The 13878-nt window shown below is 41.5% G+C and overlaps 1 protein-coding gene across 1 annotated transcript in view; it reads right to left on the bottom strand.

Moving 5' to 3' along the window:
• Positions 1–13878, bottom strand: part of WDR55 (WD repeat domain 55) — a 464497-nt gene that overhangs the window by 407590 nt on the left and 43029 nt on the right. Inside the window, exon 2 of the mRNA XM_044069028.1 lies at positions 2250–2321. Coding sequence (XP_043924963.1) covers positions 2250–2321 — 72 coding nt within the window. The remainder of the gene's footprint in view (positions 1–2249; positions 2322–13878) is intronic.

A 13878-nucleotide genomic window follows, 5' to 3' on the forward strand; every position in this document is an offset into this window, starting at 1 on the left:
ACCTACAACGATACTGAAATAACACACTAACAAGTTTATCTGACGTTTCAAGTTCTGAAATATCCCATCTCTGGTTGTTTCGGGGAGAGGCATGTAAAAAGTAATAAAAAAAAGTTTCCACAAAAAAAAAAAAAATCAGTTTTGAATGGTCTGCTGGCATACCTATCAGTAACAAATTTTCAACCACATTTAAAGCATACTTGCCTGGACCAGTAAGAGTCAGATCTGGAAGAACAACTGCCAGGTTCCTCTCCGAAGTGAGCAGACTGGAGAAGGGGCAGCAGCTGTGCATCCTCTAGGACCATTTTTGTATTGTCGCTTGCAGCACCAATCAGCAGCACATTTTCAGCCATTCAAGACTTTATAAGTTTGACCATATTGCAGTCGTGCGAAAATGGGTGCCAGTGTGCCACTGGATGAATAGTGGTGCTTGTCATTGGCTCACTTTGCCTCAGGAGCAGTTAGATGATTGGTTCGTATACAGCTATGCCGACTGGCTGTAATTGCAGTATACGAACAAATCAAAACTTGTGTAGAGTAGCCACCACTGTTCAATGAGGAATAGTGGGCAATTTCAATGTTACATGTGGAAAGCTTCACATGATCCAGAGCACTTTGCTGCTCAGATTGTATTCTATCAGCTTTCTAAATTTATAAGAGCAATATTTAAAAATGTGTTTCTATTTTTGGGGCTTTGTCCAGATTTTTTGTGCCCAGAGGTTAGAGAGCTATGGGTTCTGTCTAGATTATTTGTGTGAGAGGTTGACAGGTACACAAACTTCTTAATTCATGCTGTTGCCAGAGATCACTTTCACTCTTGCACACACACACACACACACACACACACACACACACACACACACACACTCGCTCTCTCTTGCTCTCACACTCGCTCGCTCTCGCACTCGCGCACGCTCTCTCGTTCTCACACTCGCGCGCGCTCTCTCGCTCTCACACTCGCGCGCGCTCTCTCGCTCTCACACTCGCACGCACTCTCTCGCTCTCACACACGCACTCTCGCTCTCACACACGCGCTCTCGCTCTCACACACGCGCTCTCGCTCTCACACACGCGCTCTCGCTCTCACACACGCGCTCACGCTCTCACACACTCTGCTTTTATGCACATTCACGCACTCTGCTTTTATGCACGCATTCACGCACTCTGCTTTTATGCACGCATTCACGCACTCTGCTTTTATGCACGCATTCACGCACTCTGCTTTTATGCACGCATTCACGCACTCTGCTTTTATGCACGCATTCACGCACTCTGCTTTTATGCACGCATTCACGCACTCTGCTTTTATGCACGCATTCACGCACTCTGCTTTTATGCACGCATTCACGCACTCTGCTTTTATGCACGCATTCACGCACTCTGCTTTTATGCACGCATTCACGCATTCTGCTTTTATGCACGCATTCACGCACTCTGCTTTTATGCACGCATTCACGCACTCTGCTTTTATGCACGCATTCACTCACACATGCAGACTGAAACATAAAAACACACACACACACACACAAACACCACATTCACATTTTTGTTTCACTCCCTTCTGTGCGGCCCGATAAATGATCCACGGCATGGTGGTTGGGTACCACTGCTCCAAATTGCCCATGGTTTTGTGTAGCATTTGACAGTAAATATGCGCCTGCATTCTACCTGGTGCCTCACTATGGATGAGATTCTATGCCTTGTACCTACTGAGTGCTCATAACTATGAAGTGGATTAAGTGGGTAATAGCAAAATGTACACAGAAACAAATATCAACTGGGAAAATAAAAACAGTAGTAGTTTCCAACACATATCAAGTTTTACTTATTTACACTTTGCTGACTGGGTTAGTCACCCTAGATCAATGGACTCTTTCAGGGGGGAGACCCAAGGTTGTATGGCAGTATTCATACCGATTTTGGGAAATATGACCAGGGCATCAGGAAACTTCTCTTGCTCTTTTCAACAAGTGTTACGGGATCTTTTATAGCCACCTGAGCTACAATAACTCATGCTGATGAAACCTTAGTTTAATGTCTCATCTGAAGGACAGTACACTCAGGTGTGCAGCATCCCTTTATGCGGCATTGCAATGTCAACTCTGGAAAATTAATCCAGCTAACAAAAGTTAGTATGCTACTGTTGAGCTAATGAGACTAATGAGTTCAGATAACAGATACTTCCACAAAAGAGCAAAATACAATCTACACAACAGTCCTGAACATAGGCATCTGCTTTGCTGGGTTACCTGAGGGTCCCTCTCCCTTTCATCACTGCAGTCTTCCTTAAAGTCCACATCTTTTAAAGCCTTATCTTCCTCCTGAATAAAACATTGCAATATAATTATCACATGGTAAAACAGATTAATTTCAACACAGATTAATAACTTGCTATGAATATTCCTCACTCCCTTATAACAAACAAATATACAATCTGAATAAAAAGCTTTCCAATCTGTTTTTACAGCTAGCAACAATTGTGTCACAATAATCATGTCAGACAAGAATAAAAGAAATATAAATGCCCTAAAAGACTGGCAGAAAACAAACATTCCACCTAAAACTCTTCAAATACGTAAGATGTTTAAATATTCATAAAGTTCTTATTCGGGGGGAAAAAAGCATACTTAAATATTCATTCTACAATGAAAAGTTTAAACAAATTTTATCTAATTCACATTACAAAATGTACCTGAATTTTCATATATTATTGTTTTCTAGTACTGGCAGTACATATTACTCAAGCTTTTGTTTTTCCAAGGCACAAAGTGAAGATGTTTAAAACATAAATGTGTTTTATCACAAGGTCCAAGAACATTAATTACACCTCAAATTTTATTCTGGTGTTTTGACATCTACCTACCTGCATTAAAACAGAGCTTGGAAGAAGTGATTATCAGAAGAATGTACGGGCTGAGACAGTCCACTGATGCAGGGCATCTGCCTATACTGCCGGACAGCAACTTAGTATGAATCCCAAATGAAACCACACAAAAAAAAAAATTGCAGGAGTAATGAAAGCCCATAAAGCGATATGATTAATAAGACAGTTATCACTTGTCTGAGTCAGCAATCTCCAACACACAAAGCTCAAAGCTCACTGTACCCTGAACCATGCATAGGGAGGTACTAGGCTATCGGCCCTAGGGCCTATACAAGCCTAGCCAAAAAGGTACCCTGGCTTTCGCCACCCAAGAAAATTATTTTCCTGTGCCCCTGTCGAGCAGAGCCACAGAGGTGATCCCCGGGGTGAATTTCCTATTTCCCATCCAATCAAGATTTTTCTTGAAGAGTGCTAATGAGGAGCTTTGTTTGATATAGATAGGTAGTTTGTTCCAGAGTATGGGAAGTCTCTGGGACAGGAATATATCCCTCCAGCATGTCCTGCTTATTGTGATGACAAGGTTTAGGTCCCTAGAGCGTGTAGCTCGGAGGGATTGGGATTTCTTTAAGTGGAGCATGTCCAACAGCTCTGAGTTTGACATAGCTTTGTATGTTCGGCAGAGATATGCGACGGAGTAAAGCTGGAGTTTTTTGAGACTGCCTGCATAGGGCATCTGTTTGAGGCCAGTAATCCTCTTTGTGAGATATTTCTACTGCCTTTCCAGTTGTTGTAGAGTTCTTGTGAGGTACATACCAAAAGGGGTGTTGTACTCTATAATAGGCCTAATAAGTGACGAGTAGAGGGGAACAATGACCTCTTTTTCCTGGGTGAGAAACCTTTTGTGAGGAGATGTGCCACGTAGAAGGATTTCCTGTCTACTGTAGCGATGTGATTATCAAAGGAGAGAGACTACTGTCCACCTGTGTCCCAAGGTCTCTTATCACACTTTCAGTGTTAAGTAGACGACAACCTATGTGGTAGCTCATGGGTACAGAGTTTTTACCAAAGGGGATGACCATGCACTTTTTGGCATTGAGCTTGAGGCCATGGCTTTGACACCAGGCATCTGTCTCAGTGAGGCCCGTTTGTAGAATGTCCACATTGTTAGGAATTTCGATTATGGCTCCTAGTTTGCAGTCATCTGCGAACTTCGTTAGCCAAAGACCTTCTGTGTTAGCCTGTACTTCAGAAAGTGGATACCAAAACAGAAGAGGACCCAGGACTGAACTCTGTGGTACTCCCACTTGTCACTGGTCTGAAGTCGGATTTGGAGTCTGCTACTGTCACAGTGTGGGTCCTGTCAGTGAGCCAGTTGGCAACCCATCTTGTGGCATAGGGATTTATACCTAGCTTAGTGAGTTTATCTACAATCCCAGAGTGGGGGTGGTGTCAAAAGCCTTGGCGAGATCTAGATAGGCTGTGTGAACCACCTTACCCTCGTCTACGGCTTTGGTGATTGCTTCAAAGAAGTCAATCAGGTTTAGGAGACATGATCTGCCTTTTACAAACCCAAATTGGGTGGGGTCCAGAGTTTGGAGACTACCAATGTCTTTGTTTATAAGTTCCATGGCCTTGCAGACCAAGCTCGTTAGGCTAATGGGGTGGTAGTTGCCAGGGTTCGTGGCAGCTCCCCCTTTGTGGAGTGGGATAAACGTCGCTGTGCACCATTCAGTGGGCACAAAGCCTGAGGTGAGGTTATGACTGAACATGGTGCTCATTCTGTAGTTCATGCAGAATGCAGCCTGGGATGTTGTCTGGTCCCATGGATGCTGTGTTCTTGGCTTTGGAGAGTGTGGTTTTTACCTGTGCTGCCGTGACTGCAGGATCTTTGCATTCTTCTGGTATAGAGATGGGCCCTTTAGTGGGTGGGGGGGGGGGTAAAGTTAGCACTGAACTTATCTGCCAGGATGTTGGCAATATCAGTTGGTTCTGTATATTTAGTGCCATTGTGCTGTAACTCAGAGCAGATCTGAGTGTTGCCATCGAGATTCTTGACATAGCTATAGAATGCTAGCTATAGAATGCTTTGTGGTTGTATTTAGAATCAGTGGCAATTTTATTTTCATAATTAGCTTTGGAGGATTTTATGAGGGATCTTAGCTTCTTACGGAGGCTGACCAGGGAGTTCTTCCAGTCATGAGATTTTACTATCTTTTGCAACAGTTTCTTTCTTCTGTTGTAGAGTTTGTTTATGGCAGGGGACCACCAGACTGGCTTCTTTTTTTTGAAGGACAGCATCCTGGTTCTGTTAGGGATAGCACAATCCATGCACTTGTGTAAGTGCTTATAAAGTGCACTTGTGCAGGATTCAGCAGTCGTATCTCTATTGTCCATCTGCATGGGTGTTGTGAAGTTTGCCACTTCTGTCTTAATACGCGTGAAGTTGGCTTTGGAGAAATTTTTTACGGTGGACTCCCTAATGGGGGAGGGGGCGGATGCAGATGTCTAGGCTGATTAGCTTGCGGTCGGATCTGACCAAAGAGGAATTGACCACTGGTGTGGAACTCTAGTCGCCCATGTTGGTAATGACCAGGTCTAGGATATGGCTGCCCCTGGTGGGGGGTGTGGATAGGATGATCCAAGGAGTTGGAATTTATGAATTCCAGAAAACGTTGAGCAAAAGAGTTGGCACACGAGTAGTTTTCCCAGTTAATGGTGGGGTAGTTGAAAATCCCCTATTATTAGAGTTTAGGGTTGTACCCTAACAATTTCCAATGTATTAAGAAATGAGTAGTGGGAATCCTGGGGGATCTGTAGCAAATTACAATTTGGATTGCGGTCTTGCCCAGAGTTAGTTGCACTTGGATAATCTCGGATGCAATATGCTGAACAACTAGCCTGGAAGTGTGGATATCCTTAATGAATATGGACATGCCTCCACCTTTAGTGTTTCAGTCCAGGTTAGGTGGCCGAACGGTGTGGTATGAATTACAGCCCGGTAATGCAGGGGTGCTCTCTGAAGCCTTGAACCAGGTCTCTGTCACTGCACACTTGTCGATATTCTCCATTTTAAGGAGTGCCTTGAGTGAATGCATTTTGAGGTTTAGACTTCGAGCACGGAGTAGCATTACCCTCAGATTTTGCTTGCTTGTACCGGTTACAGTGGTGAATTTGTCATTTGAACCTTGCCTAAAAAAGGCACTATAGGGGTGGCAAGAGCCTTAGCCAGTATCCAGAATCCCAAGGGCAACAGGTGCAGGCCATCACTGGCAACACATCGTGGTCTGTCGATCATGTCATCCCAGGCAGACGGATACTGGATCCTCTTAGAATGACACCAGAAGCTTAGCCAATTGTTGAAGTCAATCATTTTGTCCTTGTACTGTGGTATCCAAGCCGAAAGACACAACAACAACTGTGGTATCATTCTGGGTGATGGCAGGATGCTACCCAGGGCTAGGGTCATACCTGCCTGGGCTACAAGATCAGAGAGCTCCTCCATGTCTCTTTTCATGTAGTCCAGGGAGGTACGTCTCTGTCATTCACACCAACATGGACAATGACAGAGTCATATTTGTACTTGTTGTGGAGTGACCCAAGTGCGTGCATTATGTGGCAGATCCTGGTACCCGACAGTCAGTAGGCAGCTGACAGTAACTTTCTCCTTGACTGGTGAGTGGAACATCAGTGGGCCTGACTCTAGAGTCACCTATGACTAGAGTGTGTTGGGTACGTTGTTATGTCTTATGGGCTGTGGTTCAGTAGCACACTGAGTTTGTGGGCTATGTGTCATTTGGGTTGTGTTGGGGGGTGGAGGTTGCATGCGTTTCTGCTTTGGAGGTATCTGTTGCTTGAGCAGATTTTTATTGAAAGCCACCACAAATGTAGGTGTGTGTTTTGTGTAGCTATGTGTGTGTTTTGGTGGTGTAGGTTTTGAGGGACTATACGAGTGTGGTGTGGTGCAAGTGTTCTCCTCTTCACTATCTAGTCCAGTCTTGGGTGAAGAGAGCTTTGCTTCCAGTTTGGCTATATAAGTGCATCTCTCACAGGTTGTAGTGTTGGGTTACAGGAGGAGAGGGTTGTCTGTGTACATGAGGCAACAGCTGCATTGCCCCAAGATGCCCAGATTCATCAGGTAGACAGGAGAAAACACCGGGAGCTGACCCTTAGACATGCCTGGATAGGTGCTTATTTATCAAGTACTAAAAACTGTTTTCCTCTAAACAAGTGAGGAAAGTTGAGTGCTGTAGTAATTTGTAGCTTATTTAGTGCTTACAACGAGTTGTGAACAAGTGCTGAGCTCAAAGAAACAGATTTGAGTGCAAAAACTAAAAAACTGGCTAGTTCTAAGGGAAATTTTGAAGAGCAGACTTTATGGCGCAAGCAATAGTTTAACCCTAGCTAAGTGGCTATGCATACATTTTTTTTTTTAGTCAAGTGGAAGTAGGAGCAGAGGTTAAGAACTGAAGTGGTTGGCCTTCTCAAATGTTCTCTCTGTATTAAGTAGAGTGAACACCAGACTGGTGGGGGGGGGGGGTGTCCTAGATCAAATTTACAGTAGGGGCGGGCAACTGCAAAGCCACCAACTATAACACCACAAGAATAGGGAGGGGAAAAACAGTTTCAGGACAGATGAGAACAGAAAACAATGCCAGCAAATATATAAAACAATTCAGTCAGGCAAAATTAAGACAATCTAGAACTCTGAAAGGTTAAAATGCCAGTAAATATACTTAACAGCGATATATTTCCAGATTGCTTGAAAAATCACACTAGCCAGAACCCAGGAGTTTCCAATAGTGAATGCCAACATACTTGTTGAGACAAGAAAAAGGGTTATTATATTAGGTTATGGGCAATCTAACAGTGACACCTGCAATGTCCACTACCACAAAAAGCGAGTGGAAACAACTGTGGATTCTGGGCACAAAAATAATCACATAAATCTGTAAGCAGGCCTGGTAATGCAGAGAAAAGCCATCATCTCATACTACTATCAAGAGTTTAGCAATGAACTCTGGCTGTTACAAGGGACAGAGTGAATGCAAAACGTCTATCCACAACACAGGTGCAGAATGTGAATACAAAGTTTGTTGTTAAACTCCTGGCACAAGTCAAAACCAAATGATTCACTAAAGGTTAGGGACATTGCGGGATGTCTAGTGCCCACGTGTTGGGTCCACATGTGCCCAATAACCAAAGAATACACACAAAAAATGTAAACTTAAAAACAGCAACAGAAACCAGAGCCTGAAAACATGACTAATAACAGTCAATCACAAAACACTTTTGTCCCCTTCAAATTTCAGAGATCTCATAGATCATGGAATTAGGCCACAAAGCATAAAAATCAGAGATTCTCGATTCTCTGATTAGAATGCTTTGGTTCCTGTAATCTGAAGTAGCTTCAGCTCAGAAGCAAAAGTGTTACATTAAAACTGGATAGATCTTTCAATTAGTTAACTCCAGCCTCATAAAATGGGCACTCCTATTTACTGTACTTGTTCACTCCACTTTAATTTCAGACAGATCACACTGGACATCCGTAAAAGTGGGCACCCTTGATTCACTGTTAATGTCGACTCCAAAACACATTATTCCCATGAACCTGCTAAAATAAATGTCTTTTTGATGGCTAAAATATTCTGTTAAAAACACTTTTAAAACTAGAAACTTTTTGCAGTTTTGATAACACTGTGACTAAATCTTTTTCCTTAACAAGAAGATGGAGGTGAACAGCCATCTGGCCTCCTTCCAAATCAGCTGGCCTCACTATTAGCCAATCCATGACTCTTATTCTAGTTAGGGACTTTACCTCCCTTCCAACTAGCAGGTCCAACTATAAGCCAATCAGAAACCACAGCGTTACCCCCCCCCCCCAATCATAAGGGCTGTTTTCCACCACACCCCCTTATTCAGGATTATTTAAACAACTAGAATTGTAATTTTTTTTTCAGGAAGAAACATTGAATCTGATGAAAACCAAGAGATGAAAGAGCTCATTACTTTGCATATACTGGGCAACTTAAAGGTCAAAGAAGGGATTGCTTTGCGTTTTCATTGTTTGATACTGAGAATGCAAACATTATAGTGTGGTTAGTTGTCTGCCTGCAAAATACCTACAGGAATACAACAGCAGATTACTTTGCAGAGGCTTTTCATTTTGTTTTTACTTGATGGTCATGGGGGAAGTCACTCCAAAGGGTTTGGAGAGCGTACAAGGGGACCTACTCCACAATAAGTAGTCTACATTTTGTATGTAAATTTCCAAAAATAGGGAAATATTTTAAAGTTGCTCTTATAAACTTAAAAGTTGCTAAAATAACAGGATTTCAGTTAGCACGCATTTTCTGAAGAATGAAGTCTGAAACTCAAATGCATGTCATTATTTGGTGACTTCAAACCTCAGTGATTTGTCAGAAAATGACAAATTCTATGAGGAACAGACCAAAAATATGAGGTAAAAATCTGAACGTTCTGCAAAAATCTGGAAAGATGAGATGTATGCATACAAGTACAGGTGGTAGTTACATACTGCCCAAATTATACCCAGGTATTTTTTCTCTATGGCTGTCTAAGACTTCTCCTTGGGTTTCAGTCTGCAGCTCAAATGCCCAACTTCCTCTGAGGGGATCTGGCCAAGTACAGCCCCCACCCCTTAGTGAGAAGCATCTACTACTACAATTAATTCTGACTATAATCAGAACTGGGAAATACAGGGGGTCCAATAAGTGCCTCCTTGAGCTTTTGAAATGCCTGCTCACAGGCTGGTATTCGGACAACCTTATCTGGTCTATTTTTCCTGGTAAGATCTGTAATGGGAGTAACTACTATACTATGAAGGGGAACAAAGCTCCTATAGTACTCAGTGGTCTGTAAGAATGCCAATCCTTGTTTTGTTAGTAGTTAAATACAGGCCAGGCTGGAATAACTTCGGCCTTGCCAGGTTCTGGCCTAATCTTTCTACCGCTCCTCTGTGACTCAGATAAGATACCTCTGCCACACCCACCTGACACTTGTTAGCTTGATGGTCAGCACTGCTCTTTGCAATCTGCCCAATGCTTTTCTAACATCTTACACATGTTATGTCCATGGCAATATCATCCAAATAAGCAAAGGCATAGCCCATTAGGGTGCAATCTAATAGCCTTTGGAAGGTTGCTGGGACAATCTTCATACCAAATGACATTTTTGTAAACTCAAAGAACACAAATGGGATCATAAATGCTAAACTTTCCCTGGCTGCAGGTGTCAAGAGTACCTATCAGTAGCACTTGGTCAAGTCAATAGTGTAGGTTCACAGGTAGGTACTTAGGCTATCTGCCCGAGGACATTTATAAGCCCAGCCAGAATGTCAGCTTTCACCACCCCATTGATCAATTAACTGAGCCTCTGTCAAGAAAAGCCAATGAATTATGTATATTTCATTGGACCATCGGGAACTTGAAACTGACAGCTACATTTCATTCCGGTGTTTCGTGGTGTTTTTAAGATTAAATCAACGGCCACTCCATTAACCACACTAAACACCATAAATCTCGCACCCTATAAACAGTCAGAGAAGTAGTGCTCCTTCAAAAAAACACAGATATAGTTGCATTTATATTTTGAAGGCAAAGCATCTGGAAAAACGAATCAAACTCAAAGAATGAGAGAACATCTTTACAGCATCAGGAAAAATTATAATAAGAATGCTTTATCTAAACATGTGAACTTGGTAGGCAATACTCATTTCTTTAAGTTTATGGTTGTGGAGGAGATAGTTCCCAAAATACGTGAGGGAGATATCAGAAACACCACAGAAGATAAGGAAGCAAGGTGGATTTTGAGGCTGAGAGCCGATAGAGGCAAGGGCCTCAATGAAAGAGCCTCTATAAAACCTCATTTGAAACAGAGGAAGTTATCTGTTATTACATAACAATCTTTACCTTCCCTTGTAGTTTATTGCACATTTGTGCTTTGAATGTATAATAGTTCATATGTTAGTGTGGCCCGTTTAGTGATTGGCACACTGGACTGGGTATGTTCTATAAGACATCCCTTTGTCAACCTAGGTACATCTCGTGTAACATGCACACTTGTTGCTTTAATATATGCCAGGCATTTGATTACATATTAACTGCATTTAAATATATATTGGACATACTCCTGGACTTTATTACATAATGTTTATATAACAACCATAATTAATTATCTTTTGTAGGCCGTTATACATTTTTGTGACTTGAAAGTATAATAGTCCTGATTATTCTCTGTTCAAGAAAAGCCCGTATGGCACGCTCTTTGCTAACGAGACTCAATGGGGTTTTTGTTTTTATTAGGCACATGCTTTTGGCGTGAAGCTTGATTGTTCTTGTGGCTAGTTTAGTACTATACACAGTGGTTTTAGTGGGCTCTAAAAGATATTTCTTTGCCAACCTAAGAAAACTTGTTTTATGTACACTGGTTTTCTCATTATACGTTAGGTTTTTGTTTGAATATTATTTAGGTATCAATACATATCTGTTATATATTTGGCGTATACTATACAACGCTGAATTGTTTATTCCTATGGGAAACTTTGTGGTTATCACATTAAATACGAGTTGATACAAGATTGATATTAAACATCTATCCTTGAGACTCCATTTGCATAACAGTGTTATCTTTGTACAAAGTTCTGAATATGTTAGGGGAGTATGACGGGTAAAATGTACGTCAATTCAATTCTATTTTATTATATTTCATTGACTTATCAGTTTTTGACATTATATGCAGACTAGCTATATTTACATGGGTTTTGATTTTTATTAACACAGATGTTTTAATGTAAAGAGACTCAAAACTTTCTTGAACATTATTTGATAGAAAGTGCCAGGAATAAAAACTTTTTGTACTCGCTCCTAGGTACATTAGTGCAGAGAGTAGAGTCTTACAGTATAACCCTTTGGGTGACACGATTTTCATGGGCATACTTTTCAGACAGACACCATTCTTTGGATAGAACTGGGTACTTCCATTATCGGATAAATACTATAATGCCACTATATGTTAGGGCACATGATCTATCACATTTAATAAGTATGGGTAGGTGCTTTTTTGTATGCACTATCCATACTGGCATCTGAAGTACGCACTGTGTATGGAACTGTTAACTGAGTTTAAAAGTGTATAGAGGTTGTGATTGTTGTATATACATTTCCAAAGTTATTTTAAGAATGTCATATCAATTTTAAGTCTGGGTCTGAGACTACTGACTTAGATCATAAGTCTTATAAGTTAATGACATCTTTGGATCGTTTGACATATTTGTTTATTACAGCCTGCTGGTTTGCTATTGCTGCAGTGTTATTTCTACTGAATTTGTTGGATGAGCAATTAAGTGCTTAGTTACATACTTTTTAGTGCTTTGCCTTCAAAATATAAATACAACTATATCTGTATGTCTTTTGAAGGAACACAGACTACTTCCCTGACTGTTTATAGGGTGCAAGACCCACGGAGTTCAGTGTAGTCAATAGAGTGGCCATTGATTTAATCTTGGAAACACCACTAACTACCTTTTCTCCAAAAGGTATTGTAAATATATATATATATATACATTGAGTATCCACTAGTATTATTGTATTGTCATTTTTATGACCCATTTTCACTCATTTCACCCATTTTCATTTTTTACTGTAGGAATATTATTGGTGCCGAACACAAATACATCTGTACGAAATAGGTTTGTATTTAATTTGACTGTTTACTTTTTTTGAAATTATTCCATTGCAAAGATACACCCAGTAGTATCCAAATCACCGTGACAGTGTTCTGCGATGCATGGAAATGCCCACGGCATTCACCGAGCACACAACCCTGAGTTGAGAAACACAATACTTTATATGCATTATAGTCATTATATTACACTGTTCATCTTGATGTAGAACAGATTTGAATTGTTACAAGCATAAGTTATAATTACGTGGTGCCGCAGTGGTACGGAGCTAGCGTTGTTACCTCACAGCCAAATACTTACTCCTAAACATATGCTCTAGATTTTTGAGATCAGCTGCCATAATGGTTAAGGTCTTTGCCTCCCATGCATAAGGTACAAGGTTTGATCCTGACCTTTGGCTAATGTCTCTTTTGGAGCTGGCATGCTCCTTCTGCATTCCTGTGGGGTTCTTTCCACTTCCAAAAAACATGCCGCGTGTTTCTATCTCAAACTAACTCCTCAAACCAACTCCTTCGCTCAACACTTTCTGGAATTCATAAATTCCAATGCCCTGGATCAACTTATTCACACCCCCACCAGGGGCAACAATATCCTAGATCTAGTCATTATCAACATGAGCAACCGGTGTTCCACACCTGAAGTCAATGTCTCATTGGTCTGATCCGACCATAAGCTAATTACCCCAGATATCCACATCCTGCCCCCACCCCCCCATTAAGGAAACCACAGTAAAAAATTTCTCCAAAGCCAACTTCATGCTTTTTATGACAGAAGTGGTGAACTTCATGACACCCATGCAGATGGACAATACAGCTACGACTACTGAATCCTACACAATTGCACTTTATAAACACTTACAAGAGTGCATGGATCATGCTAACCCAAACAGAACCAAGACGCTATCCTCCAAAAAAGGAAGCCAATCTGGTGGTTCCCTGCCTTAAACAAACTGTACAACAGAAGGAAGAAACTGTTGCAAGAGAGAGTATCCCATGAGTGGAGGAGCTCCTTGGTCAACCTCAGTAAGAAGCTGGGATCCCTAATAAAATCCTGCAAAGCTAGTTACGAAAACAAAATCACCACTGACTCTAAAGACAACCACAAAGCATTCTATAGCTATGTCAAGAATCGCAATGGCAACACTCAGATCTGCTCTGAGTTACAGCACAATGGCACTAAACATACAGACCCAACTGATATTGCCAACATCCTGGCAGATAGGTTCAATGCTAACTTTACCCCCCACCCCCACCCCCTAAAGAGCCCATCTCTATACCAGAAGAATGCAAAGTTCCTGTAATCACGACTGCACAGGTAAAAAGCTCACTCTCCAAAGCCTGGAACAAAGCATCCA

The sequence above is a fragment of the Protopterus annectens genome, chromosome 4.part0 (assembly GCF_019279795.1).
Source record: "Protopterus annectens isolate FY-2018-M chromosome 4.part0, PAN1.0, whole genome shotgun sequence".
Classification (NCBI taxonomy): Eukaryota; Metazoa; Chordata; order Ceratodontiformes; family Protopteridae; genus Protopterus; species Protopterus annectens.